Here is a 26,092-nt window from a genome sequence, read left to right as displayed (position 1 = left end):
GACTAATGGGTTACTGCTGATAATAGATTTCTAATTAATCAGAAGTATTGAAACCCCTGTTAGGCTTTTTAAAGAAAGATACCCCTTAACCATTACCCTGGCAGAATTATCAAGAGCAAGGTTTTGTACAATTGTAAACACTACTTTTAAATCCTCCTGCATTTGGGTTTCCAGATTATTCTAAGAAATCTTTCTTATTTGTAGTGAAAGAAATAAAGTGGCATTAGGATTATTAGCACAACATAGAAATGATGGTTTTAGACCTATTGCCTATTTTGAATTTTGGTTCTGTAGCTGCAGTACCTCCGCACTGCCTTAGGGTGGTGGCCATGACAGCACACTTAGTAGACAGAGCAGTTGAACTGACTCTCGGGCATGAAACTTATGTGGCAGTTCTGCATAACCTTTGTTTATAGATTGTTCGATGCCCACCACTTAACCCTGTTTCTTTAATCAATACAGTGGATGAAGTAGAACCTCATGATTGTGTTGTTTTTACTAACAATGTGCATCCTCCTAGATTACACCTAAAAGACATTCCTTTACAGAATCCAGACCTAATTCTTTTTTGTGGATGGCTCCTGTTTGAAGAGATGATGGTGAACTCACAGCATCCTTTTCTGTTTGCATACTAAACAGAATTTTGTAAACTGGACAATTACATGGAAATGTGTCTGCACAAGTAGCTGAGCTGTGGCTATTACTGAAGCCTGTAAGATTAGCAAAGATCAGTCAGTAACAATTTTTACAGACTCTTGCTACACTTATGGAGTAGATCATTTTCAAACAATTTGGAAAGAAAGAGGTTATTTAATATCAGCAAGAGCAGTTATTAAAATGCTATTTTTTGCTAATGATTTGTTGTATTTCTTATTATCAAGAGAGCTGGAGTAAAGTGTAAAGTGTGCTGCCTATAAGACTAATGATTCATTTGTAACAAAGGGTAATATGTTTGCAGATATGGCGGCAAGACAGGCTGCATTATCTTATCCTGTTCAGGCTATATTTTTACAGCAACTGAGTGAAAATAACAACAAATTTTTCTTTACAGGAGTTATTGTCTTTTTAAGATCAGACAGGACTCTGAGAGAATGAAATGTATAGGCAATTGCTGTAGTCACTCTCTGAGCCTATTATGACACCATCCACAGAGTCAACTAATAACCCCACAAAATTTCTTAAATCAGTTGGTAAAAGTCTACAACCTACCTTTTCATTTGGGCAAAATACTTTAATGAAACAGATTTCCAGTCATTGGTATATGTCTCATCTCTCAGAAGTTGTTCAATATTTTGTAAATACTTCTGTACTTTGTTTAGAGCATAAAATATCTAAATCATTACCTGTACCTGTTCAGTCATTGAAGAAGCCTTGAAGACTATTCTGTTATTTGCAGTGGGACTTTAGTGCACTTTCTCTAGTGCAGAAAATTAGCTATGTACTAGTTGTGGTTGACATTTTATCTGGATGGGTAGAAGCATATACGGGTATGAAGAAGGATGCAGACATGGAAGCAAAGACATTTTTTGACTGAATTAATTCTCAGATTTGGTGTTCCATAATACATTCATTCTGACCAGGCCTCCCATTTTACTAGGCAGGTAACACAGCAACTTTGCAAAATCTTGAATGTTAAATTGTAGTTTCATTGTACCTATAGACTACAAGTTTCAGGGATAGTGGAGAGAGCCTATCAGACATTAAAGATCAGTTTGTGAGGAAACTGGATTCAAATGGCAAGAAGCATTACCTCTAGTTCTATTTAGTATTAGAAGTGCAGTTAGTACTACAAGAAAGTTGTCCCTTTGTGCAATCCTCATGGGCACACCCATGAGAATGCCTACTACACCTCTCCCTAAAAAACATAGAATTTCAAGATGTTGATTAATCCATACTTTAGTATTGCAAGTCTCTCTGTTCTAGTTTTCAGAAATACCATATGTCATTCTGCATGAAGTCCAGTTACCCACAGAGCAGGACCATTGTGGCCTGCAACCTGGAGACTCTGTCTACATTAAAGTACAGTCTTGAAGAAACTCACTCAGCCCCAGATGGAAAGGACCATACTTATTTTGCTCACAACTGCTGCCTGCTGCTTCCATCCATTGTGAGGGCCTCCCCACCTGGATCCATGAGTTACTTGTCAAGAAAACCCACCCTTGTGAGGAGTACACCTGAGATCCCATTGATGTCAGACCATATGAACCAGCAGAGGCTATCACCAGCAAAACCAGGCAAAAAATAGTGATATTGTTGCATCCAGAAGGGACAGGCAGTGATGTTTTGCCATCTAAACCAAATCCACATCCAACTGTGAATTGTTTGCCAGCCATCTTAATTCCCCATCCACCATTGAGATGGGATTCAAAAATGAATGCAGTTAAGCTACCACTTTTACCAGATCAGGAAGTTAAATCACATGATTCCACTACCTCCTTCTAGCCTGACTTAAACTCTAGTGACTCTTCTTCAACACTGATAACATTTTTTCCTTGCTTCTGAATCCAATATCCCAGATCCATCAGACCTTTTGGACATTGATATAGACATTGCTTTCTCCAGACAACATTCCTTTTTGAAATCATCTGCAATTAAAGCTTTTAGTCAAAGATTATTTGGTGATCAATTTAGCATGAACAATGGTCAACCAACTCAACATCCCTGTTTACAATTTCTTCAAAATCCTGTCCAGCCCCAATATGCTCATTTTTTTCTATGGCCCTATCATCAGGACAGTAACTGTGATGATTTTCATCATTATTTTATTTTGCTTGCTTTTGCCATCTGGAACTGTAACTGCATCATCATCTGTGACTATTGGAACTATAAGTAATGAATTATTTCACAATAGGCATGCACAGTTTGCTAAAACAGAGACAGGCATTTGGTTAAAACTGAATCAAGAGCACCTGATTGGCATCCCACATTTAATATTTTTTCTGCTGTCTTGCATACCTATACACAAACTCTCAACATTAGTAACTGCTGGGTTTGTATTCATATTCCTACAGCACATGATGGGAGTATTCCATTGACTCCTATACCAGTGACCTATTCAGAGCTTCATACTACATTTTATCTTATTTTTCTTGCTAAAAATCAGAATAGACATGTTCCACCCACTTTACTGTAATGGCTCTTCGACTAGCAATAACTAATAAAAAACATGCTTGCCATTGCAAAAACAGAACACTTTTTGTTAGAATTAGTGTTTGCAATTTTACCTGGACATTTTATGATGGGGCTGGAGTTCAGGGCATGGCAGCATTATGTGATTATTACTACATTTGTGGAAAACAAGCTTATCCCTGGCTACCTACAGATTGGACTGGTTGTTGTTATATAGGTTGTGTTATTCCAGCTATATTATATGCAGCTGTTTTACCTGAAGGAAAGATCTGTAAAGCTCAATGCAGAACAGACACTAAAGACATTCCTAACTCAGTTGGAAAGATTGATGCCTCCTGTGTTTATCATAATGCTGTACAAAAATGCATTTAAAGGGCTTGCTCATGTGCATTTTGGTGATGGGGTAATTTCTGGACCAAGTATTATACCTGCTTATGGGGTGGTGAAGCTTATCTGAGAACTTAGTAAATTGTCTAAACGCTTTGAGATTTTGAGTAATTGTACGTTTAAGTCCATTATTTTGATTATAAAAGAAATTACTGCAATGTGCATTGTGGTGCTATAAAACTGCATGGCACTTGACTTTACCCTCATCTTTAAAGGGGTTACTTGTGCACTCATCCAACTGGAGTGCTGCTCTTTTATTCCTGATAAAACTGGTGCCACCCATAGTTACCTGGAAATAATTCAGAAAGTCACAGAACTTTCACATGCCAAAGAAGCTGATAGTTCTCAATGGGCATGGTTAACCAACCTTTTCTCTGGACGGGGAGGAGGAATTTTAAAGTTGTTTATACTTATAGCTACTGTAATACCTACCTATGAACCTATATCAAACAAAGCTCCTCATTAGCACTCTTCAAGAAAAATCTTGATGATTGGATGGGAAATATGAAATTCACCCCAGGGATCACCTCTGTGGCTCTGCTCGACAGTGGCACAGGAAAATAATTTTCTTGGGTGGCAAAAGCCAGGGTACCTTTTTGGCTGGGCTTGTATAGGCCCCAGGGCCGAAAGCCTAGTACCTACCTATGAACCTATGAACCTATAATTTCATTCTTAGGACTTATTCTTTTCATGGTAAAAGCATGCATTTTAAAATTATCAGGAATGTGGACAAAATGTCAACATGAAAATGCAAAGAACTGAATAAATACCACTTACCATAATTGATAAGAATCATAACACAGTAGAAGATGAAAATAAAATGTTGCAAGATTTTAGTAAAATATATGATAATATAGACAAAGAATCAGAGAGAATGTGAAAATAAATATGATAGAGATTGTATTCCTGAAGAATGTTTACAGTATTCAGATTGTATTTTTGTTCCATCAAGACATAGGTATGTTTTCATTGCCAATAAGACTATATTTTTGAAATGACTGTGTTAAGTATGTTCATGTCAGGGACAGAAGGAGACAGCATATGAAGAATGTCTGACAGCAAGTGAAAAAGTGTCTGTTCATCAGAGGATTTGTAACCATTGTCCAGCCATAGAAAAATGTTATGGCTTGGATGATATTTTACAGCATCAGATGGGGGGAATGTGAAAGGCATGGCATATAGTGAACACAGAATCTTAGTGTGTACATTTAATAAAAAATGGACTCTTGTATGTTTTTGGTATACATCTGATGATTTACTTCATGCCTAATATTAGTAACTGCTGACAGGCATACCTCTCAACCATACTGAATTCCTCAGAATTTCTCAGTTTTGAGGCTAAAATAATGGGGTGCCATGAATTCCTGAATGGCCCCTTCAAATCACTATTTTTTTTCTTTATTTACACTTTTTTTGATAATGCTGACATCATCATTCATCACCAGCATATCCTGCAATGTCATTAATGTGCAGGGGAATGCATAATGACATTTTATTTTATTTTTATTTATTTTATTTTTATTTGTTGGGGCTAGTAGTCTAGGAAGAAGAATTTTTTCAGTAGAGAGGGAGATACATTCTAAGAAGAAGTAAAAAAGTTATACACACAAAAATTATATAAAAAATGTAACAGTACTACTAATAATAATGAACATCTAGAGTTTAGTAATTAGAGTTAGTAGTAAAATAAAAAAAAAAAAAAAAAATAACACTCTTATGTAAAATACTAGTACAGGGTTAGTTTTGGAAATAATGTGGATGGGAATAAGGGTTTTGTTGGGTAGTAATAGAGATAGACTAATCAGGTTTATGACAGAGCAAAAAGCCAGTGATTTTGGATGCCTTTTTTTTTTTTTTGAGGCAGACAGTAAGAGTTTGTTAGTTTTGTTAAGCTAGTAACAAAATTTTTTCCATTTGACCCAATAGCATAGCATTATTAGAGAGTTACAGCATTTATTTACTTGTTTGTTTTTGTTGTCTAAGTTTGAGAGGGAGAGATTTTAGAGAGAGAGATTTTTATGGAGAGTTAGGAGTTGAGAGAGGTTATTAGGTGGGTTGGTGTAGAGTTGTTGATGATGGAAGGAAGATAGTTTGAAAAAGATTAATTTTGAAACTCAGGCCAACCTAGAAGTTGTAAAGTTGAGGCAGTGATGAGTTCTATAGGGATTACCAGTAGCAGCAGCGCTTAAGCTGGCATAGCAGGTTTTAGTGAAGCTAAGGCTGGTTTTAGCATATAGAAGAGTTGATAGAGAATAACATATAAGATTAGCTGTGGAGAAAATAGAAGAAGTTTGGTTTTGGCATTTAGTAAGAGGAGGAAGCGATTAGAACCATGTTTCTACTGTAGTGAATACTTTTTGGTGAGAGAGGTTAGTTCTGGGGGGTAAAGAGCAGAGCAAATGAGAGTGTTGAATCATCTGCATTGAATGCAGGGTTTTGAGAGTTGAAGTGGTTGAAAGATCATTAATGAAGATGGAAAAAAAGGGATAGAGATGAGGAGCTGAAAACCCCCCAATGGAAACAGGCAGTAGAGAGAGATGATGTGTCCAGAGAAAGAACAGCTTGTTTCTGTCAGTGAGGTAAAGAAAAAACCAATAGCTGAGGAGGGGGATTCAAGAGAGTAGGTTGTTGTTACGGTTCTGGTTTATAGTCTCTACAAAAAAGTAGTAGGCAGTGGTAGTACTGACTGTGATGCAATGCCATGTGGGCAGTTAGCTATTATGTGTTTATCAGCAGAGGGGTACAAGGTTTTTAGCTAAAGTAGTCTGAGAATATGTGATGTTGGGGAAGGTGTTTTGGAAGTTCCTGGTGAGAGGAGTTTATTTTGAAAGTTTAGAATTGTTAAGATGGGTTTGTTGAAGGTCAATGTATCTGTTTATGAGTATCCAGTCTAAATGCTTTCGATTAGTGTGTGTATTGAGCCTGGTAGTTAAGGTAATGGTTTGGGAGGGGAGGAAGGTGGAGTGATATTTAGGTGGTTTTAAAAAGAATACACCACCCCTTTTTTTTTCTTTTGAGACGGAGTCTTACTATATATGTTGTATTTTTGGGGAATTATTTCAGTGTCTTTTAGTAGGTTTGTTTTCAGGAAGGTTTCAGAGAATATCAAGATGTCCGATTAAGAAGCTGTTTGATTATGGTGGTATATATATACTGGGGGAGAGAGAGAGATGGACAGGGTAGTGGATGGTGGAGAGTAGTAGGAATGATAGTGAATGCTGGCTATGCAGATAGGGTAGCCATGGTAAGATGAGAAAGTAGAGAAGGCAATAGAGTGTATGGGAAGGGGTTGTAATGGGAATCTACTGTAGAGTAGATGTAAGGTAAAAGGATAGATAAGGAAGAGATGTAGAGAGTTGGAATGGGAAAAAACAGTGTGGGTGTGTGTTGAGGTAATCAGAAATGCTGGTAGAGATGCAGGAGCAAACAGTATATGGAAGGAGGAGAAAGGCTTAGGAGATAGGGAAAGTAACTAAAACTTTAAGGCCAGATTCTAGGTATGAGAAGTAGTGAAAGAGAATGAGTATCAAGGAAAAAGAGTAAATGTAAAGGCAGGAGTAGGGGGATAAGAGAGGAGGTGGTACCTGCTAGGCAACAAAGCACAAGGAAACTACTACACACTCTAGTTGGCTGAAAAGCAGAGGCTAAATCATCAGTAGAGCCATAAATATAATATTTTTTGGTGATAGAGGAGGGAAGGGAATAAGATAGTCTTAGTAGTGTACTGTATAGGCAGGCGGCAGAAGGAAGGGCAGGCAGTCAAATATCAAAAAGGATTGAGTTGAGAAATTATCTAGGGGAGGGAAAACGTAGGAGGGAGAGAAAAAAAAAAAAAAAGTGTTAGCTTTTCAGTTAGAGTGAAGGTATATAGGAAACCAACAAAAAAACTCATCATGAGACCATGCCTGACTCCTGACTGCCTGAAAGAGAGTTTTAAAAAAATAAAAAAGTTGTTTATGGCCACAGGGCACAGGCCTGCTCACGACTTGTGGCACAAGGATACACTTTTTGGAATTTTTTAAAAAGTGGACATGACTGTTTTTTTTTTTTTAATATTGACCCTTTTCACTGGCATTGCCTGGCTTTGGATCCATTACTTGATGCAAACTATCCCTTTTGCAAGTCTCCATAAAATAAGATGATGAGGGTGCAGAATGAAAGCTGGGTGTCACATGATACTAAGAGATCCATTATAATAAAAAGTTAGACCCTAAATACCCTTATAAATAATACAGATGCTACAGAGGCAGTTAGTCTGTTCCTGCTGGGGGCAGTAAGGTTGAAAGGTGATATGAATAGCTCACCCAAGTGTAGTAACTTAATAAACTAAATAATTTGTCTATAGCAGTACTCGTGCAAGTGTTGTATGCCCCCTTCTTTTAATGAGTCCTTTACTGTTTCTTCCTTGTAGAAATAATATGGTGCAATCATAATGCATCTCACACATGCACTTCAAATATGTAAACATCTTGCTGTTTGGCTCACAGCACTCTGTATTACATAATGCTGCATTAAATTATTTTTTTTCTTGATGCATAAACACAATATTGAAGGATCTGAAAGAGAGATAATAAGTTGTTTGCAAAGGTAAGTGCTTTTTCTTGGAGCTGCACCTATTTTTATTTGGACTACACCAGTCTTCCCTGAAGGGTAGTCATGTTTACACATTATATTTGGGTTGCATGTAAAATGTTGTGTTTGTTTATTAATGTGATGCCCCTGCACTGACGCAGTAATCAAGGAGCCTCAATCCTCACCACTGGCAACAGGGGGGATGTCCACACTGTGAGGATGACAAGTACACACACACAGTAAAGTGCAATATCCCTTAAGAGCACACATAGATCACAGTCAGTCTGGTGCTGGTTTCTCCCTCTTTCTCCACCCAATAAGATTCCCCACTGGCACAGCTATAGAGTTGAGATCTCAGCTGAGTGGCCAAGTTAAGACCTCCAGCACCCTCTCTGTCCAACCAGTTCTTCGTGTCCCTGCCCAAGAAGCTAACACACACTCTTTGAGATTTGATTTATACATAAACACACACACATGCACACACACACACACACACACACACACACACACACACACACACACACACACACACACACACACACACACACACACCTGTGAAACGCTGGCACAGGTTTACTAGCTAGGCCCCCTTCTGCCCAGACTATAAGGTAGTTATCACTGTCACCAGCCAACTCTTTATCAGCTACTTTAAGGCCCTTAGCAAAGGGTGCCCAATCTTACTGTGTAATGTTACTATTAATCCAAATGGTAGTCTGACCAAGAGCAAGGCTATTTAGGAGTGGCCTGTACAGTGTCACCATATACAGTGGATATAAAAAGTGCACACACCCCTGTTAAAATGCCAGGTTTTTGTGATATAAAAAATGAGACCACAATAAATAATTTCAAAACTTTTCCCACCTTTAATGTGACCTGTAGCCTGTACAGTTCAATTAAAAAATAAACAAATATGTTAGGGGAAAATATTAAAAATAAAAAATGTACAATACGCTGGTTGCATAAGTGTGCACACCCTTAAACTAATACTTTGTTGTGTGTGCACACCCTTGAACTAATACTTTGTTGAAGCTCCTTTTGATTTAATTACAACATTCCATCTTCTTGTGTAGGAGTCTATCAGCATGGCACATCTTGACTTGGCAATATTTGCCCACTCTTCCTTGCAAAAGTGCTCCAAACCTGTCAGATTGCAAGGGCATCTCTTGTGCACAGCCCTCTTCAGGTCAACCCACAGATTTTCTATTGGATTTAGGTCTGGGCTCTAGATGGGCCATTCCAAAAATTAAATTTTCTTCTGGTAAAGCCATTATTTTGTTGATTTGGATGTATGCTAGGGATCATTGTCATGTTGAAAGGTGAAATTCCTCTTCATCTTCAGCTTTCTAGCAGATGCCTGAAGGTGTTGGGCCAAAAGTGACTGGTATTGGGAACTGTTCATAATTCCCTCCACCTTGACAAAAGCCCCAGTTACAGCTGAAGTAAAGCAACCCCAAAGCATGATACTGCCACCACCATGCTTCACCATGGAGATGGTGTTCTTTTGGTGATGTGAATTGTTGTTTTTACGCCAAACGTACTTTTTGGAATTGTGGCCAGAAAGTTCAATCTTAGTCTCACCAGACCATAACACATTTTCCTACATGCTTTTGGGGGACTTAATGTATTGTTTTGCAAATTTTAGCTGGGCCTGGATGTTTTTCTGTGTAAGAAAAGCCTTCCGTGTTACAACCCTACCCCATAGTCCAGACATATGGAGAATACTGGAGATTGTTGCCACATGTAGTACCCAACCAGTACTCACCAGAAATTCCTGCAGCTCCTTCAGTGTTGCTGGAGGTCTCTTGGCAGCCTCCCTGACCAGTTTTCATCTTGTCTTTTCATCAATTTTGGAGGGACGTTCAGTTCTTTGCAACATCACTGTTGTCCCATATTTTCTCCACTTTTTGATAACTGTCTTCACTGTGTTCCATGGTATATCCAATGCTGTGGATTTTTTTTTACCCTTCTCCTGACTAATACCTTTCAACAATGAGATCCCTTTGATGCTTTGTAAACTCTCTGCGAACCATGGCTTTTGCTGCAGCAGGCAACTGAGTAAATGTCAGGAAAACCCTACTAGGACAGCTGAACTTTATTTGGGGTTAATCAGAGTCTCTTTAATTGATGGCAGGTGTGTACCCAAGAAGACTGAATACTGTAATTAAATCAAAAGGTGCTTCAACAAAGTATTAATTTAAGGGTGTGCAAACACAACAAAGTATTTGTTTAAGGATGCACACACTTATGCAACCAGCATATTGTACATTTTTTATTTTTTATATTTTTCCCTTAACATATTTGATTGTTTTTCATTTGAATTGTACAGGTTATAGATCACATTAAAGGAGGGAAAAGTTTTGAAATTATTTATTCTGGTCTCATTTTTATATCACAAAACTCTGGCATTTTAATAGGGGTGTGTACACTTTTTATACCCACTGTAGATATGCAAGTATGCTAAGAGCTTAAATATCTCTAAACTGACCAGCCACAATTAAAAGGTTTCAATATATTTAATAATAAATTATAAAAGAACAAGGCAATACATAGTAAGTAATCAGTTACACCAGAGTTCAAAATCACAAGAAGTATTTAAAACAACATTGCAGGACAGTCTCAAATAAATAAAGAAAACATCTAAATTATAGTTTACTATATTCCTATCTGAATCTAAAAGAGTTACTATGCCCTAAAAACTTAACTTACAGCAAGGCAAGGTGAGTCGATGTTTCTCAGCTGATGCTGTCAGGTCAAAGCCAAATACAAAACACCCTGTTTCGCTCTCTCAGAGAGTTTTTAAATTAATTTCAAATATTACTGCTGGGTTAGCTTGGATGACATCACTTTTTGTCACCTGACTTTAGTTCCCAAGCTAAAACTTAATTAATTTGAAATATTACTGCTGGGTTAGCTTGGATGACATCACTTTTTGTCACCTGACTTTAGTTCCCAAGCTAAAACTCCCTTTTGTCAGAAACTACAGAATGTTAGCATCTCCCTGTGAAAAACACATATCTCTCAGATGTTTGTAGATCCTAGAAGTCATAAAACAATAAAACACTTCTACATCTCAGACCTAGTAATTGCTTCTCTTTCAAAGCAATACAAAAAACTTCTAGCTCTAGACGTTGTGTCTGCTACTGCACTGAAACTGAGAGATAACATAATTTGTTTATGGTCCAGCAATTAATAAAAAACACTTTAATTTCAACAATTTCTTTGAGTTTTGCAAGTTAACCCTCTGTGTTCTACTTCCACTGTTAAAACATATACATTTACACAATTACAGTATTTTATATACATTTTGTTTTCTTCCAGCAGGGCATGCTGTGATTGCATCCTTTAAGATCAGTACTTTGCACACACTTCTGTGGTAACAGTTTGATATGTATATAAGATACACTTCTAATATAGTGATTGCATCATGCTGATACTCACCATTTACAAAAATTCCAGATAGCTGGGCTGGCAGTATCTCCTTCTGTTACATTTCAATATAAATCATATTAATTTTCACAAATGACATATAATTATTTTACAAAATTCCAATTAGCTGGGCTGGCAGTATTTCCCTATGTCACAATTAACATTTCACTCCAAAGCTGATGTCAGCAGGCTGACTAAATCGATAACTGGAATGTTTTCTTGCCTTCCTCTTTTCAGCCTTTTTTTAATGTGTAGGGTTAACCCATGGCAGGGACTGTTTTAATTCTATAAACATGTGGAGAAACTCCTGTGGATAAGCAGCCAGCCTTGGTTCTAAAACCAGAACCCCCAAAGGTACCTACACAACAGCTGTGAGGACAGAGTTAAATTCTGAGTCAAATTTGGGACATCTGTGAAAATCAGAGGCAGTTGTGAGGTAATCATGATGCATGAGTAAGCATGTGAGTCTGGCATATGAAGGACTAAAGTAAACATGTAGATGTCATGTTGATTTGCTGTATGACAAATAATATATAGAGTGGCTGTTTGAAAATTAAATAGATGGTGTAGCATTAGCAATTTATTTTCAGAAGTTTTTAAACTGTAACCATATGCAAGGCAGATTTGATTGGCATGGGGTTCCTTCCTCTAACACTTTTCTGGCATTTTCATTGGGGTAGTATGACATATAAGCAATGGTGAAGAGGAGAATATACTAGAAATAATGACTTTCTTGAGAGGAAAATGTAATTGCTTCTTTTGGATTTTAAAATGGTAACTTCAGACATTGTCTTTTGTTTTGTGTGTACTTTAAGAACATCTGGAGGGCTGTTTTCAATTTGTTTCTCAATTGTCTCCTATGGGACAAGTTAGCTTGCTTTGACAGAAAGTGATTATTTCTTTAAATAACAAATATTAAAATATATTCTTCTCTGGGTTATGGAGACTAAGGTTTCAAGAACAGCCTGTTCAAGAGAGCCTTAGGGTGGCGCTTCTTGATGATGTCACTGACAGGAGAAACCCACTACTGTGTGGCAGGTAGTTGGAGTAACTAATGAATAAGTAGCATGTGGGCTACTTGAAATGTTAAAATATCACTGGGCTTGCACCAACAAGTTTGAGGATAACTGTGTGCTGACATTTTTGGAGGAGGTTAATAGCTGAACTAAACAGGTATCCAGGAACAAGCAGCGGACTTAAAAGTAATGTGGAACTAGATTTTGGAGCAGCATGCAGACTCAACAAGGGTTAGTGTAAGGAGGACCTTAATCTCCCTGAACTAGCAGCGGTAAGCCAGTATTATATATATTATTTTGAAAAGCAGGATTAGTATTTCTGGAGTATGTAAGAAATTTGCTATCAAGACCATAGAAAAAGTCACAGTTCGCAAACAAAAAGTATTTGAGATGCCTTTTCTCTTAGGTGTGTGCCATACCTCTCAATCTCTCAGAGCAAGAAATCTGGACAAAGCAAAAAATAGGGACAAATTTTAAATATTGCTCCCATAAACTCAGATACTTGCTAGAATAACAGGTTTTGAATTGTTATGTATTTTCTGAGGGATATGAATTATTTATTATTATTTAGTGACTTCAATCTTCATATTGGTATCCCCCAATTCCATTGGAATGGACTGGGTTACATGATTATGTATGCAAATTTTATGTTAATCAACACCCGATTTTTGATCAGTTGTACCTACTTTTCATGGACCTTTGTCCAGATTTTTGATGTTTCCAAGTTGAGAGGTATGCTGATAGGGTAGAAATGTAAAAAGTTGTGTTTTCTGTAGAAAGTAAAATTATGGAATTCGGAACTCCTTTGGAAAGTCATTAACAAGGAGTCAAGAAATCTTAGTTAACAAAATGAATGCTGTAATATTAATTTTTATTTGGTCAGTGGTTGTTCTATCGTTGTTGCAATAATGTTGCTTTTAATGAAAAAAAAAGTATAAAAATGTCTTTATTCTGGTGTTCAAGTTGACAGGACCTTGCTTGATTTCCTTGTCACCCATGTATGTGTTTCTCTTTGCAATAAAGGAAGTTATTATTCTCTGTTGAACTGTGTCGTGTGAAAGTTATTGGGTAGCTTAACAAACCTTTTGTCTCATTTCATCTTTCCTCACGCCTTCTGTTTTTGAGTAACATGTTTATTTAATTCCAACAATCATATTTATTAAAACAGGTCAATATTAATTCCCCAGCTAATATGAAGCTCTACAATATTCCTCATATGAATAACATTAGGCTGGGGCAAAGCATCTCCTGTATGGCTTATTGAAGATGACGTAAGAAGGCTCCTAGGGAGTATGTGAGATGACATACTCATTCTAAGAATGGATTAAATGTTGTGATGATTACAATGTATGAGAAGTATGACAGCTCATATAAGGGATCTCACATTAATGACCTGACTCGATTATTTGCAGACTCATCAGAATTCTATTAAAGTAGTAATATTGCTACCTGTAACTCTGGCCTCTTTACAGACATCAGCAGATCACTAGAGTTATTCATTTGAGAGGGCTCTGCTTCTTCTGGTAAGTTCCACTGCACCTGACCTGCACTGTGTTATGGTCCATGATCAGCTCACCTAAATCGGTGGGGGGAGGTCTTACATTCTGCTTTATATCAGGGTCCTATTAATGTAAGCCAGGCTAGCAACTGTAATGCCTGCATCAGGATCTGTTCCCTGGTAAATGGCACGATGAATTTGGAGTAAATGGCAAAATAGTATCCAGAATATCTCTGGCAGCATAATTCCCCATGGGGCTACACAATGCCAGGATTCCATAATTTATCTGAGACCTTTGATTTCTTGTTTGCACATGGGGTCTACTTACCACCCCTTTACTTAAATTGTTCTCACCTGCCACATCCACACATACTTGTTCCTGTCTCCATCCGCAGTTCCTGCTAGTTGAGATAGTGATACCAGCAGATTATATTTGTACTAACAATAATACAAAGGTTGACTATTTGTGAATCTGGCTTCAGAAAGTCAATAGCTCAGAACTACACAATAAAAATAAAGAACAGAACATGAAAACAGCATTTTTTTTTTAATTGGGAGCATCCCCCCCTGCACTCTCATGGGGGGAGTTTACACAATTACTTATATATATATATATATATATATATATATATATATATATATATATATATATATATATACTAACTCCATGGCTACACACATTGTGGTAAAATGGCGTATTCCTTTTTCCTATGTATGTGTAATCTCACAACTGGCAGACAGTAGAAACTCTTGGGCAGTCCTCTTTCTAATGCTGGCAAAATAAACGGTCATTCTTTCATTAGACAACGGCATCTTTAAAACCCAATGCCAGCACTACTTTGTTATAAGTAGACTGGAGATGATTGGTTGGCTACCAAACCTTAGCCTATCTGCACTGATTTTTCAAGCATTTGTTTAAAAAATGTGTATTCTCAGTACCTGCACGTGCAACCCTACTTAAATTCTTTCTTTTCTTCTGTCCAGGGATGTAGTCAGTGAATTCAATTTTGTACTCCCAGATGCTTACTGCTACCCTCCCCATCTATCTGGCATTTAAAAAGGGGTCATATCACTTGAGCTGTTCCCTACCCCACCCCATACTTAATGCGTGTAACATTTTCATATGCTCAGTCAACAACTATTAGAGGTATTCTTCTTTTAGATATGCAATCGTGTCTGTAAGCAAGCTATATAAATGTTGTTAGAGGCATTGATCTAGATGGATATAGACATAATATGGGTTGATAAAGCCCCAGTGTTTCTAACATGTTCAGAAAAAAAATCGCAATCTTTAGAGTACAAAGGGTATGCGGGCAGCCGCGGTGGTCCAGCGGTTAGCGTTGCCGCCTCACAGCAAGAGGTTCTCCGGATCGATCCTCGACTGGGGTGCCTTCTGTGCAGAGTCTGTATGTCCTGCCTGTGGTCACATGGGTTTCCCCCAGGTGCTCCGGTTTTCTCCCATATCCCAATTGGATTGGATACTCTAAACTGGCCCTAAGCGTGTGTGTGTGTGTGTGTGTGTGTGTGTGTGTGTGTGTGTGTGTGTGTGTGTGTGTGTGTGTATGTGTGTGCCGTCCATGGAAGGATGGGCACCAGGCTGGCAACTCGACACCGTAAAACTCCACTGCCAATCATGAGTGGACAGGTGATCCGCTGTGGCAACCCCTAACCGGGAAAAAGCCAAAAGAAGAAGAGTACAAAGAGTATGCATGGCTACACCCCTTAATGAGGTAATATATCTTATCTTATTCACTAAATAAATCCTTTGTATCACCAGACTAGATACCATGCATGCTTTTACTCTTATCAGAAGAGAAAGTGTTCTTATTTGTCCCTTGAACTGATCACTATGTAAGCTATATACAGCATACCCTACCTTAATACAGCACCCATAAAAATGACAGCTCACTGAAGATAGACCATTTTTACAGTGCACTCTCTGTGATGAGCCTAACCTCAAGCCTCATCCAGAGGGTTATATTTATATCTCTTATCTGCTAGAGATTTCCAGGTAGTATGGAAGGTCCTTGTTGTAATTGTTCCCAAGGCTTCCATATAAAGTCGTCTCTGTTCTTTTCCTTATAGTGCCTCTGAATACCACTAACAGAGTTGTTGCTTTTCAGATCTGGGGCTAGATGTGAAAGTCATGTAATCTAAACTTCTGTACACATTCCTCACCTGATAGAGACATTTCTTACAGAACAGTAATTAAAGCAAGCTATCACTTTTTTCTGTGTTTGCTGGCACAAGAATGCCTCACAGACTAGATGTCCATGTGTTAGTTACTAACACATTTCTCACATGAGCAGCTAATGTTTATGAATGAAAATAGCGGCAACAACTCCCGGAACTCTTCACTGTGACCACATAATTCACTGCTTCTCATGTAGCTGACTCTTCATGTACTATGTTTGCTTTCTTTTAGCAGAATTTCAGGGCATTTCAATTTATTCTATTTACTTTAATGTAACTTAAGCTTAGGTCAGCTTCATTTCACTTTAAGAGGGTGAAGTAAATTGGAATGCTGCTACTACAAAATAAAAAAAACATTCCTCGTGTTTAGAGACATCATAGGCACTGACACCATTCTGTTCATTACCCATTTATTCTTTCCAGGTCATGATTTTGCATTTCTAAAAGGTTGAACAAAAGCGTGAATGTTTTCTTGTGAGAAGTGGCAGGAAACAAGCTCACTCTTTCTCCAGCCTAATCATTATTCCTATGAGCCTCCAGTCCTCACAGTCTGTAGTTTCTCTCAGAGCTGGGTTGTGTATAGCTGTCCCCTCCCCTTCCTAGTCCCACTGATAGCAGCCTGCCTGAATTGTCTGAGCACATGCATTCCCTCTGTTTCATCTCTCACAGTACCCTCAGGCTCTCCTTTCCACTGCACTGTTTAATAAATTCCATATTTCTGGACATATAACTCTTCATCTTCTGCTTTATAAAGGACTTCCTAAGCCTTCTGTGCAAATAAAGGTCAGTTTAATTCAATGTTGTTATGAAACTTATAGTACATTTTTGTAAGTTCCATGTGCTGTTTGGATTTTTTTAGTTACTTAAAACTGCTTATGTTGTGGTGTGCAGACAAGGCCTTGGTTGAAAGCTATGTGAATGTAAAATGATCTTTCTTTTAAACTCTTTCTTGTGGGGTTAAAAAGCTTTTATGTTTCAGCATGAGAAAGGAAGAATTTTACAGAACCACCTTTGAGGAAACTTTCAGATGATTTGTGCCAACAGGCTGGTAAGCTGCTGTTGTACCCATTTCTAGACCTCTTGGCCACAAGTGTTCTGAAGTATTGTGGTAGATGCTGGCTGTACTGACCTGCTGTGTCAAAAGCTTCGAGAATCATATGAGCTTCACAGTGGGCACTTATTATGAAATATGTATTCTCAGTGCTGCAACAGAACAAGCCAAAGAAGAGTGACGTTGCTTCCAAATCCGTACTTCACACATGCGCTTGGTTAAAGTGGCAGACAGTACTGCTCTTTTTAGATTCATCGACTTGGCTTCAGCTAGCCTTTTAAGTATGTAAGAATTCTCTGCAGGATTGAGAAATCCCTTGCTGTAGAGGGGCTCCTTGCACTAACAGCACTTTAATTATACTTTAGGACCTCAGTAGAACGTTAAAACTAATGATGGTTTTGTAGCTTGATTTCCAATGCAATTTGTGTTTTATACCTCAGAAAAATGTAGACCGCTTATTTGATGTTCTGTGTGGCACTGTTAGTTTCTACTGATGTTAATGTCCTTTTCTGCCTAATATTGTTTAGACAATCCTTGCACAATCTAACATATACATCATCCACCCCCCCCCCAAAAAAAGTCTGAAATAGAAGAGATACAGATGAAGTGTTTGTCTTCCGTATACTATACCATCTAAATAAACTTATGAACAGTGCAGGAAGGTATGACAAAATCATTGTTTGTCTTCCTTTTATTTCATGACTATACCATTAAAATATCCTTGGGCTGGGGGGCATTTGTGATGTTTGACAAGCATCTATAGTCTCACTTTGTAATGTATACATGGTGTACTAGAAATTGTGACTGTAAGCTTAAAATACTTTGCAGCATTAAAACTGAAGTCTTATTCTTTAGAAACTGCAGTTCATATAGTGCCCAAGTCTTATGATCCTAAGTTTTCAGATTTATATCCTGGATTGACCATTTAATTCTTAAGCCTACCAGGGAATTTTCTTAGCAATTATGAGTGGACAGTCAAGTAAAGCAATACATTAACAACACACTGGTGCAATTGATCAGAAATAATTATGAAGTTTCAGTATGAATACATTTTGCATTGGCAGGCTTTTAAAAGCTGACATCTTAGATTTTTTTTTTGTTTCTTTTTCATATTTTTGCTGCCACTCTATTTTGTATCAGAATGCATGTAAAAGTCAGAGTTCTCTTCCTGCATGTTTAACAGAACCAGCTTTCAGTCTTGAAATATACAGTGTCACAGGAAACAAATCATGCTGTTATATTTCACCTGTGGATAAGTCCTGCTGTGACAATGAGTTAAAACTAGTAAGAGTAGTTGTTCACAGTCAGACATGCAAACAACTAAAAGCCCTCTAAGCTGTGGAGTTAAACTTTAAATGCTCCGAGTTAAGGGTCACTTTTATTTTCAAACCACTGAAGCTAAATTCATGATCCAACCATTATTTGATTACATTTCAGGTGAGGCAATACTGTGACCCGTTGGTTGTTTTTATGTAGAAGTCTCATTTCTTTTAATGCTTTATATTCAAGTTATACTTTACTTCAAAACAAGTTTTTTTTTTTATAAAATTAGTGATGCCTTGTAATTTATCAGTAATTGTGATTATTTTAAAATTGAATGTCGTGCTTTATAATCCTGTGATCCATAAAGTGTCACATTATTTTTTTTTTATCTTAAACTTTGCATTTTGGAGACATGATCTAGGTTATATATTCTTACATTGATTGCAAAGAATATAAACATACCCCCTTTGGCATGTACCTAACCAGGCATAGTCAACAAATGGAATGTCCACAGAGGCTCCTCACTAAAAGAATACAGGAAGTTAGTAACATGTGTCATGCACACCACCTTAAGGCTCTATCCCTGCATTCTGTCTCCTACGGACTGTTGAGGGGAGATCTTTGTCTGGCATACAACGCATTGTAAAACTGCACTCTGATGGAACTCCTGCATATCTGCAAAGCAAAAACTGCATCAGAATTGCCCATTCTAAAGACTTAAACCTTGCCTTTGATATAAATAGGACCTGCTGGGGAGACAGATATGTATCCCAGAGACTACCTCTTCTCTGGAACAGGCTCCCCATCCATGTGAAACAGAGTTCCTCCCTAACCCAATTCAAGTGTAACTTGAACAATTGGATGGGGAACAGGAAATTCATCCCAGGTTTGGTACCTATATCTCTAATGCACAGAGGTAACCTGTAAATGGTTCATCTTCCAGGCCCCTGCTTACACTTACCAAGGGTATCAGAACTTGTTAGAGATTTGGGATGTATGGCTAGGCTTAAAAATTGCCCTTGTGGTCATTAGCCTAGTGAGCACCTATGAACCCATAAATCAAGATTACACATAGGTATTAGGGGAAAAAACAGCCACTATGGCACAGTAACAGAATCAGAAACCTATGCATATCAGAATGCATTTACCAATAGACACAAAATGTGCTTTACCAGGGATTTTTAGTGTAAGTGAGAAATGAGTACCCATCATACACTTGGTACAGGTCGGTCATAATAATCAAAGCCTCAGTACAACTGATTCAAAGTAAGTGCATTTAGAATGATTTTTCTGCTAAACTTTCTCCTTAACAGAATATTTCAAAAGATGTCTGGTTTTCCCTGCTTAACGTATGAGTGTTGTTTATGCCATCACACTCCACTGCTGGCGTGAGTACTTAATACCATAACCCTATGGCATGCTTTAGTTTAAAAGGGAAAAGGTACATTTCAAAATCTGTCAGTATTTTGAACAAACAAATAAGATTTGCTATAAAGATCTAAAAGAAACACACACAATAATACCAAAATATTTCTTAGAAAGCATGAAAACTGAAAGTCGATTATATGAGACCATGTATTGACATGTACTAATTTTCTTTGACATTTAGCCTCATCTACAGATGAAAAATTCACACGGATTAGGCATTACAGTAGCTCAGACATGAAACATTTTAAAGATTCTGTCCCCAGAGATTTGGATGCATACTTTGATAACCAAAAATTGCATAGTGTGGTTAAGGTATTTGGCAGTTAGGTCGGAATTTTTCCCTGTAAATATACATGCGCACATGGGTGTGTGTGTGTGTGTGTGTGTGTGTGTGTGTGTGTGTGTGTGTGTGTGTGTGTGTGTGTGTGTGTGTATGTGTGTATGTTATTGCACGTGTGAAAGCATGTAATTAGGAACAAATGCATCCTGTGCAAACTCAAGCAAGCTGTGTAACCTCTGAGGTTTACATATGTTGCATTGCAGGATACTTATACCTAAGAAATATGAACTGTTCCTTTTGGCAGGGTAATTATTATTCTATTACACAAACCTGGATATGTGTATATCTCTTTCCCTCTCTCTCTCTCTATATATATATATATATATATATATATATATATATATATATATATATATATATAAAACAGTAATTCTAATATCATGCCATAGTTTATGGAAAAATTCAGGCTATAAATTAGAAATTTGCTTGCTATAAATTAAAAATTTGCTCAGGTGAAGCATAAGATATTTGTTTGTATCTGATTGCATACATTTCCGCAACTTGTGACAAAAAATGCAGCCACTATAACCATTTGTAATATTCATCTGCTGTGAATTTATGGATCTTTTCTGTCTGAGTAACTAATCAAAGTATCATTAAAGAGTGCACTAAAAAAATAATTTGTAGATACCATTCTGGCAAGGAAAGACTGTATGTGTGTTTGTGTGTGTAGTGTACGCATGTATGTATGTTTAATTTATTCTTAATAACACAAACTGATTTTTTCCCCGGAAATCAATTGTGAATCTTGTTTTGTCATTTTGCAAACATGACTGTTTCATTAAGTCGCTGTTTGATGTCCTTGATCTGCCTGATTCAGTGTTAATAACAGCGATATAAACTGTCACTAAATTATTACCAGCGGTAATATGAATTCTGCTATTGCCTTTATACTACATTTGTTTCTGATATCAAAAAGGAATGAACTTTTTCAGCACATCTTTTCTGTTGGAAAAGACCATACTCACAGATTCTTAATATAAATGTCAAAATAGTCTTTTTTTTTCCCTTGTCTAGCTGTAAGTCAACTTAATCCTCCCAAGGGACAGAGTCTGATAGCTGCATTGGATTTGGGAGGACAAGCCAGTCCCCAGAAATAACCTGACTTCAATGAGCAAAAGTAACGGAGAAGAGCCAAGACCAGAAAACAGGATGGAACGACTTCAGAAAGGTTTTCGCAAACGTACAGTTTTAGCCAAAGAAAGAGTGCAAAACATAAAAAAGGAAGATGTCAAAAACTTTTTTCTGCGGAACTTCTTTGTAGTCTTTACCATCATTGCCGTCATTGTCGGTAAGCAAACTATATATTGTTTAAGAATCGATGAAACATAACACCAGAACAGCAATGTCTCACTTAATGCCAAACATTTGCTAGAAGTACATTGAAATCTCTCTGCTAAGCCCTCATCATGAGCACAATTAATTATTATGTGCTTATCATAACTTGTTAGGATTTAAGTAATCAGTAGATGCCAAGAGTTAGTTATTGTCATGATACTAACAGTTCTAACTAAATATTTTGAGATAAAATTAACAGTATGTGCATATGCAAAACAGGAGACGTAAATCTGGTATACTCTAAATGATGATGTGTCAGGTTGTGTAACTACAGACCTAACAACAGTGCTTAAAACTCAGTCACACTCTTAGTAATCCCCATTAAGCCAATTAACCTGTGGTGGTTAAAGGTCAGGCCTCATAGTACGCTTTTACTTGCTGTGCCATTCTCATGTCAAAGGTACAGCATTCGTAAAGAATAGCCATTATTTATCTGTATCGAGAGTAGATTGAATGCAGCTGTTAAGCACATGATGGGCCGAATACAGTGAATAAATAATGCCAAGGAAACATAAAATGCTGGTATCATTTCCACACATCTGTGGTGAACAACTGGGGACTAGCCCTGCTTTTTTGTTACTCAGGTAAACTTATTAGATATGAATGCTGATTTGCAGGCAATAACACAGTCTAGCTAACTAAAAGTCATGTATCATGCAGATAGAGACTGAAAGAATTAAAACCAAACCTGCAAAGAAGTGCTTGTTGCTAGTTTATACTGTTAATCCTCTGCATCACCATTTATTTTGAAGATACAAAATGAGTTTTCATCACTGACAGTGGTGCCAAGAAATAAGGACCGTTAGCTATTTATTATGTCGTTCTAATACAGTTTCAGTAAATGGCCATCAGAAATGAAACTCTCTGCATCTGCTGCGAATGTTTATTTCTGTACTGTTTAATTATAGAAATAACAGAAAAATTTGAATTATTTCTTAATTTTTGATAGTTGTTTCTAAATTCTTTTTTAACATTTGCATATCTTATTGCCAAACTCTCAAGGTCCAAGTGCTCCTTATACCAATAGTACATCTTCTGTATTTCACACTGCAATATACATGGCTGCAATTACACACAACTGTAAGAGAACACTTTGAAACCTGTATTTTACAAGATTTTACAATTACAATTTACACTGTTCTGAAATCCTGGATCTCTGAACACTAACTATCCTTTGGCAAACCTAACCTAGTCAGCAAATATCTTGATGCAAAATGTTACAGATTTTAAATATATGACCAGAATCCCTGATCACCCTCACTCAACACAAACCTTCACAAACTCACAGACACACACATATACACAAAGCACACACAGACATGCACAATCATACTTACATCACACGCCCATATACATGCACATGTATGCATAGACAGATGCACACACATATTTGCACATATATGCATCTGCATACATACATTCATACAATCGCACACAACCACACACGTGTGCAGACACACACATACACTGCAACAGCAAAATATGCTAAGAACCCCCAAGTGAATTATTCAGTAGTTTGTTAATAAATGACTTTAGTTCAGAAATAGAAAACTTCTCAGCACAAATCTTCCACCTTGTGTAACAACACTAATGCTTGACTTAGAAAGCAAGCTGGTTGTATTTAGTTTATGGCTGGCAGTAATATAAACTACTTTAGATTCTGTCTTGTCTTTAAGGAATGCTAAGAGTGCATTTCTTATGTAGGTGCACATATGTGGCGCATTAATTTTGCATCACTGTGTAGAAGACAATCAAGCCCTAGCAGCTGCATATACATCTTGAAAAGTCTGAGACAGGGTTAATATTACAGTATACAGCATGAATGCCATGTTTATTGATTGATTTATTCAATTATGTATTCATTAATGTCTTATTTCTTATTTCATACATTCATTTGATAGCTATTTGGGTATACCAGCTCATTCAGTTTTTTAGGCATGATCCAGGGATAAACCTCAGAGTTTAATAAAATTATATTAGTATAAAAGAAAACCAGAAATACTAATGGTTACCTTATAAAAATTAATACCAGAACAATATTTAATAGCAATTGATGCAGCAAATTATACCATTTATAAGCAACTGCTGGCATACAGTACCAAATAAACTATCAAGTGATAGTCCGCATGAAGAAAACAAAAACATTTCAGCAAGTATCAACACATGCTAGGAACAAGAACAGGATAATATAGCATAGCATAGCACAATGTAACATAATATATAAAAACATAGCATAGCAAAAGAAAACATAGAATATAAGAAGACAAAACATAGAATATAACATAACAAAATATAATGCCAAAGATAGTAGCACTGGTAACATAGAAGGATAAAGCTTTCACTACAGTCCAGGTGATCTGAATTTGACTAGCAGCTCAACTGTATGCCAGTGCTAGCAGGTGGGATGTACAGGCCCATCATGGGGGTAAAGCAGGGGTATAGGCAGCTGCACATACTGCCACTACACTAAGGAGGAAAGGTAGTGATGCAGAAGGGTGAGCTAAGGCTGGATATTTGGCTCACCATGCCAACAATGGATAGCAGCCTGCAGAGGAATTATATAGATGTGAGTACTCAAATATGGAGGGTACTGAGGACCACTGCAATGCCACATTTCACTTGTGTTCCCTCCCAAAGGATGGTGTTAGATCATTCCTAAATACTCCCATTGCTGGGATGCCAGTAAGAGCACAAAGCACCATCATGGCTGTTTGAGTTATGTCCCTCCTCAGACATCTCTCATCTTAGCTATAGGTGTCCTCAGACATCTCTCATCTTGGCTCTAGGTGTCCTCAGACATCTCTCATCTTGGCTCTAGGTATCCTCAGACATCTCTTAGGTTCATAGGTAGGTGCTAGGCTATTGGCCCTAGGGCCTATACAAGCCAAGCCAAAAAGGTACCCTGGCTTTCACCACCCGAGAAAATTATTTTCCTGTGCCCCTGTCAAGCAGAACCACAGATGTGATCCCTGGGGTGAATTTCCTATTACCCATCCAATCATCAAGATTTTTCATCTCTCATCTTGGCTCTCGGTGTCCTCAGACATCTCTCATCTTGGCTCTAGGTGAAATTCCCAGACTGGAAGAACAAGTGAGCTCTGTTTCATTTAGGTGAGGCTTGATGCTCAGCAGGCATGGAGGCAAAAATAACCATGAAAAAAATAGTATGGATGATTGTGATGAAGCTTCTGATCATAACCCACTTGATTTTGTGTTTGAGAGATAGTTGTCAAGGAATTCACCTCAAGAAGAAAGCTCTTGACATCCATTATGAGAACGCATAAATAGTGGGTTATGATCAAAGAAAAATGGTCATAATTGTTTAAAATACATGGAACATTAGCTGCTGTGATGTACTATGAGTTACAGAGAAAAAAGGGTAGGAATACAAAGTGATTTTATAGCTTTTAAATCTGTCAGACACTTACACTGTCACACAGACAGTGGTCAAAACTGAAGAGAAGCTCTGACAGACTAACAGCTTTAAAACCTGTTAAATTTACTCTGTCACACTTTTGTGGCAGTGATTAGTGTATTATATCTTTTACAGCTCTTACAGTTTCCTGTGTTATACTGTGGTGGCTGCTGAGTGAATTTTAACACAAAATCAGAGCATATAAGGTCTGAAGAGTGAATAACAAAACTTTTTATGAACTTCTGTGATGTCAGAGAAGTACATAACAGGCTTGTAGTGCATGAAGTATGGGGAATACTTTCTGATATTCAGAAAAAGAGAAATCATTTAAGCAATAGAGTAGTACAAGAGCCAGTCTTAACAAATGTTAAGCACCCCTTGCTTAAGTTGTTAAGATTGGGTGTATTTCTAGGCAGTAAACTATGCCAGCACTGACCAGCAAATGACAACAGCAGAATAAAAGATTTGTTTTTGCCTACTGTCTGTACTGGTAACATATCCCTGACTTCTTGTAAAGTTGCTAGAATAACAGGATGTATATTTGCCTGCATTTTCTGAAGGCTATTAAATATGAAACTTAAATATATGCCATGATTTTAGGAATTCAGGCCTCAATAATTTATCCAAAAACCACGGACTTTATGAGGAACAGACCAAACATATGAGGCAAAACTTTGGATATTCTACACAAATCTGAATAGTTGAGAGGAATGGAAGATTAGTGTAAACATAAGGGATTGTGTTGCACTGCCTTTCTAATAGTGCTCACCAAGTACTTTACAGGTTTGAAAACCAGCAAAACAGTGTTTTTTTTTTTCTGAGAAAAGACTCATGCAATACAAAGAATTATGATTGGGTCTCCAATCCTAACCTACTATTATGTGCTACTTGACATGTATGTAAAGATTCACCAAAAGGTGAATTTCTTAGCATCCATGTCTCGAACACATAATAAGTCAGTGACCCGCTCATAATCCTGTATATTGTATTACACACATTGCACTGATTATGCTTAGGAATTGGCCGAAAGTTAAGT

The 26,092-nt window shown here is 37.3% G+C and overlaps 1 protein-coding gene across 3 annotated transcripts in view; it reads left to right on the top strand.

Moving 5' to 3' along the window:
• The first annotated feature begins 16,753 nt into the window (after positions 1–16,753).
• SLC1A3 (solute carrier family 1 member 3) overlaps positions 16,754–26,092 on the top strand; it is a 647,480-nt gene continuing 638,141 nt past the window's right edge. The window contains exons 1-2 of one of the 3 annotated variants that reach the window (XM_044069961.1): positions 16,754–17,004; positions 21,321–21,594. In XM_044069961.1, the coding sequence (XP_043925896.1) occupies positions 21,414–21,594 (181 nt within the window). In that variant the 5' untranslated portion in view covers positions 16,754–17,004; positions 21,321–21,413. Of the gene's footprint in view, positions 17,005–19,778; positions 19,802–21,320; positions 21,595–26,092 lie in introns of those variants that run through there. The other 2 variants (XM_044069958.1, XM_044069960.1) reach the window with 2 other exon arrangements.

The sequence above is a fragment of the Protopterus annectens genome, chromosome 1.part0 (assembly GCF_019279795.1).
Source record: "Protopterus annectens isolate FY-2018-M chromosome 1.part0, PAN1.0, whole genome shotgun sequence".
NCBI classification, from domain to species: Eukaryota; Metazoa; Chordata; order Ceratodontiformes; family Protopteridae; genus Protopterus; species Protopterus annectens.
This window is presented reverse-complemented; position numbering and strand designations above follow the sequence as displayed.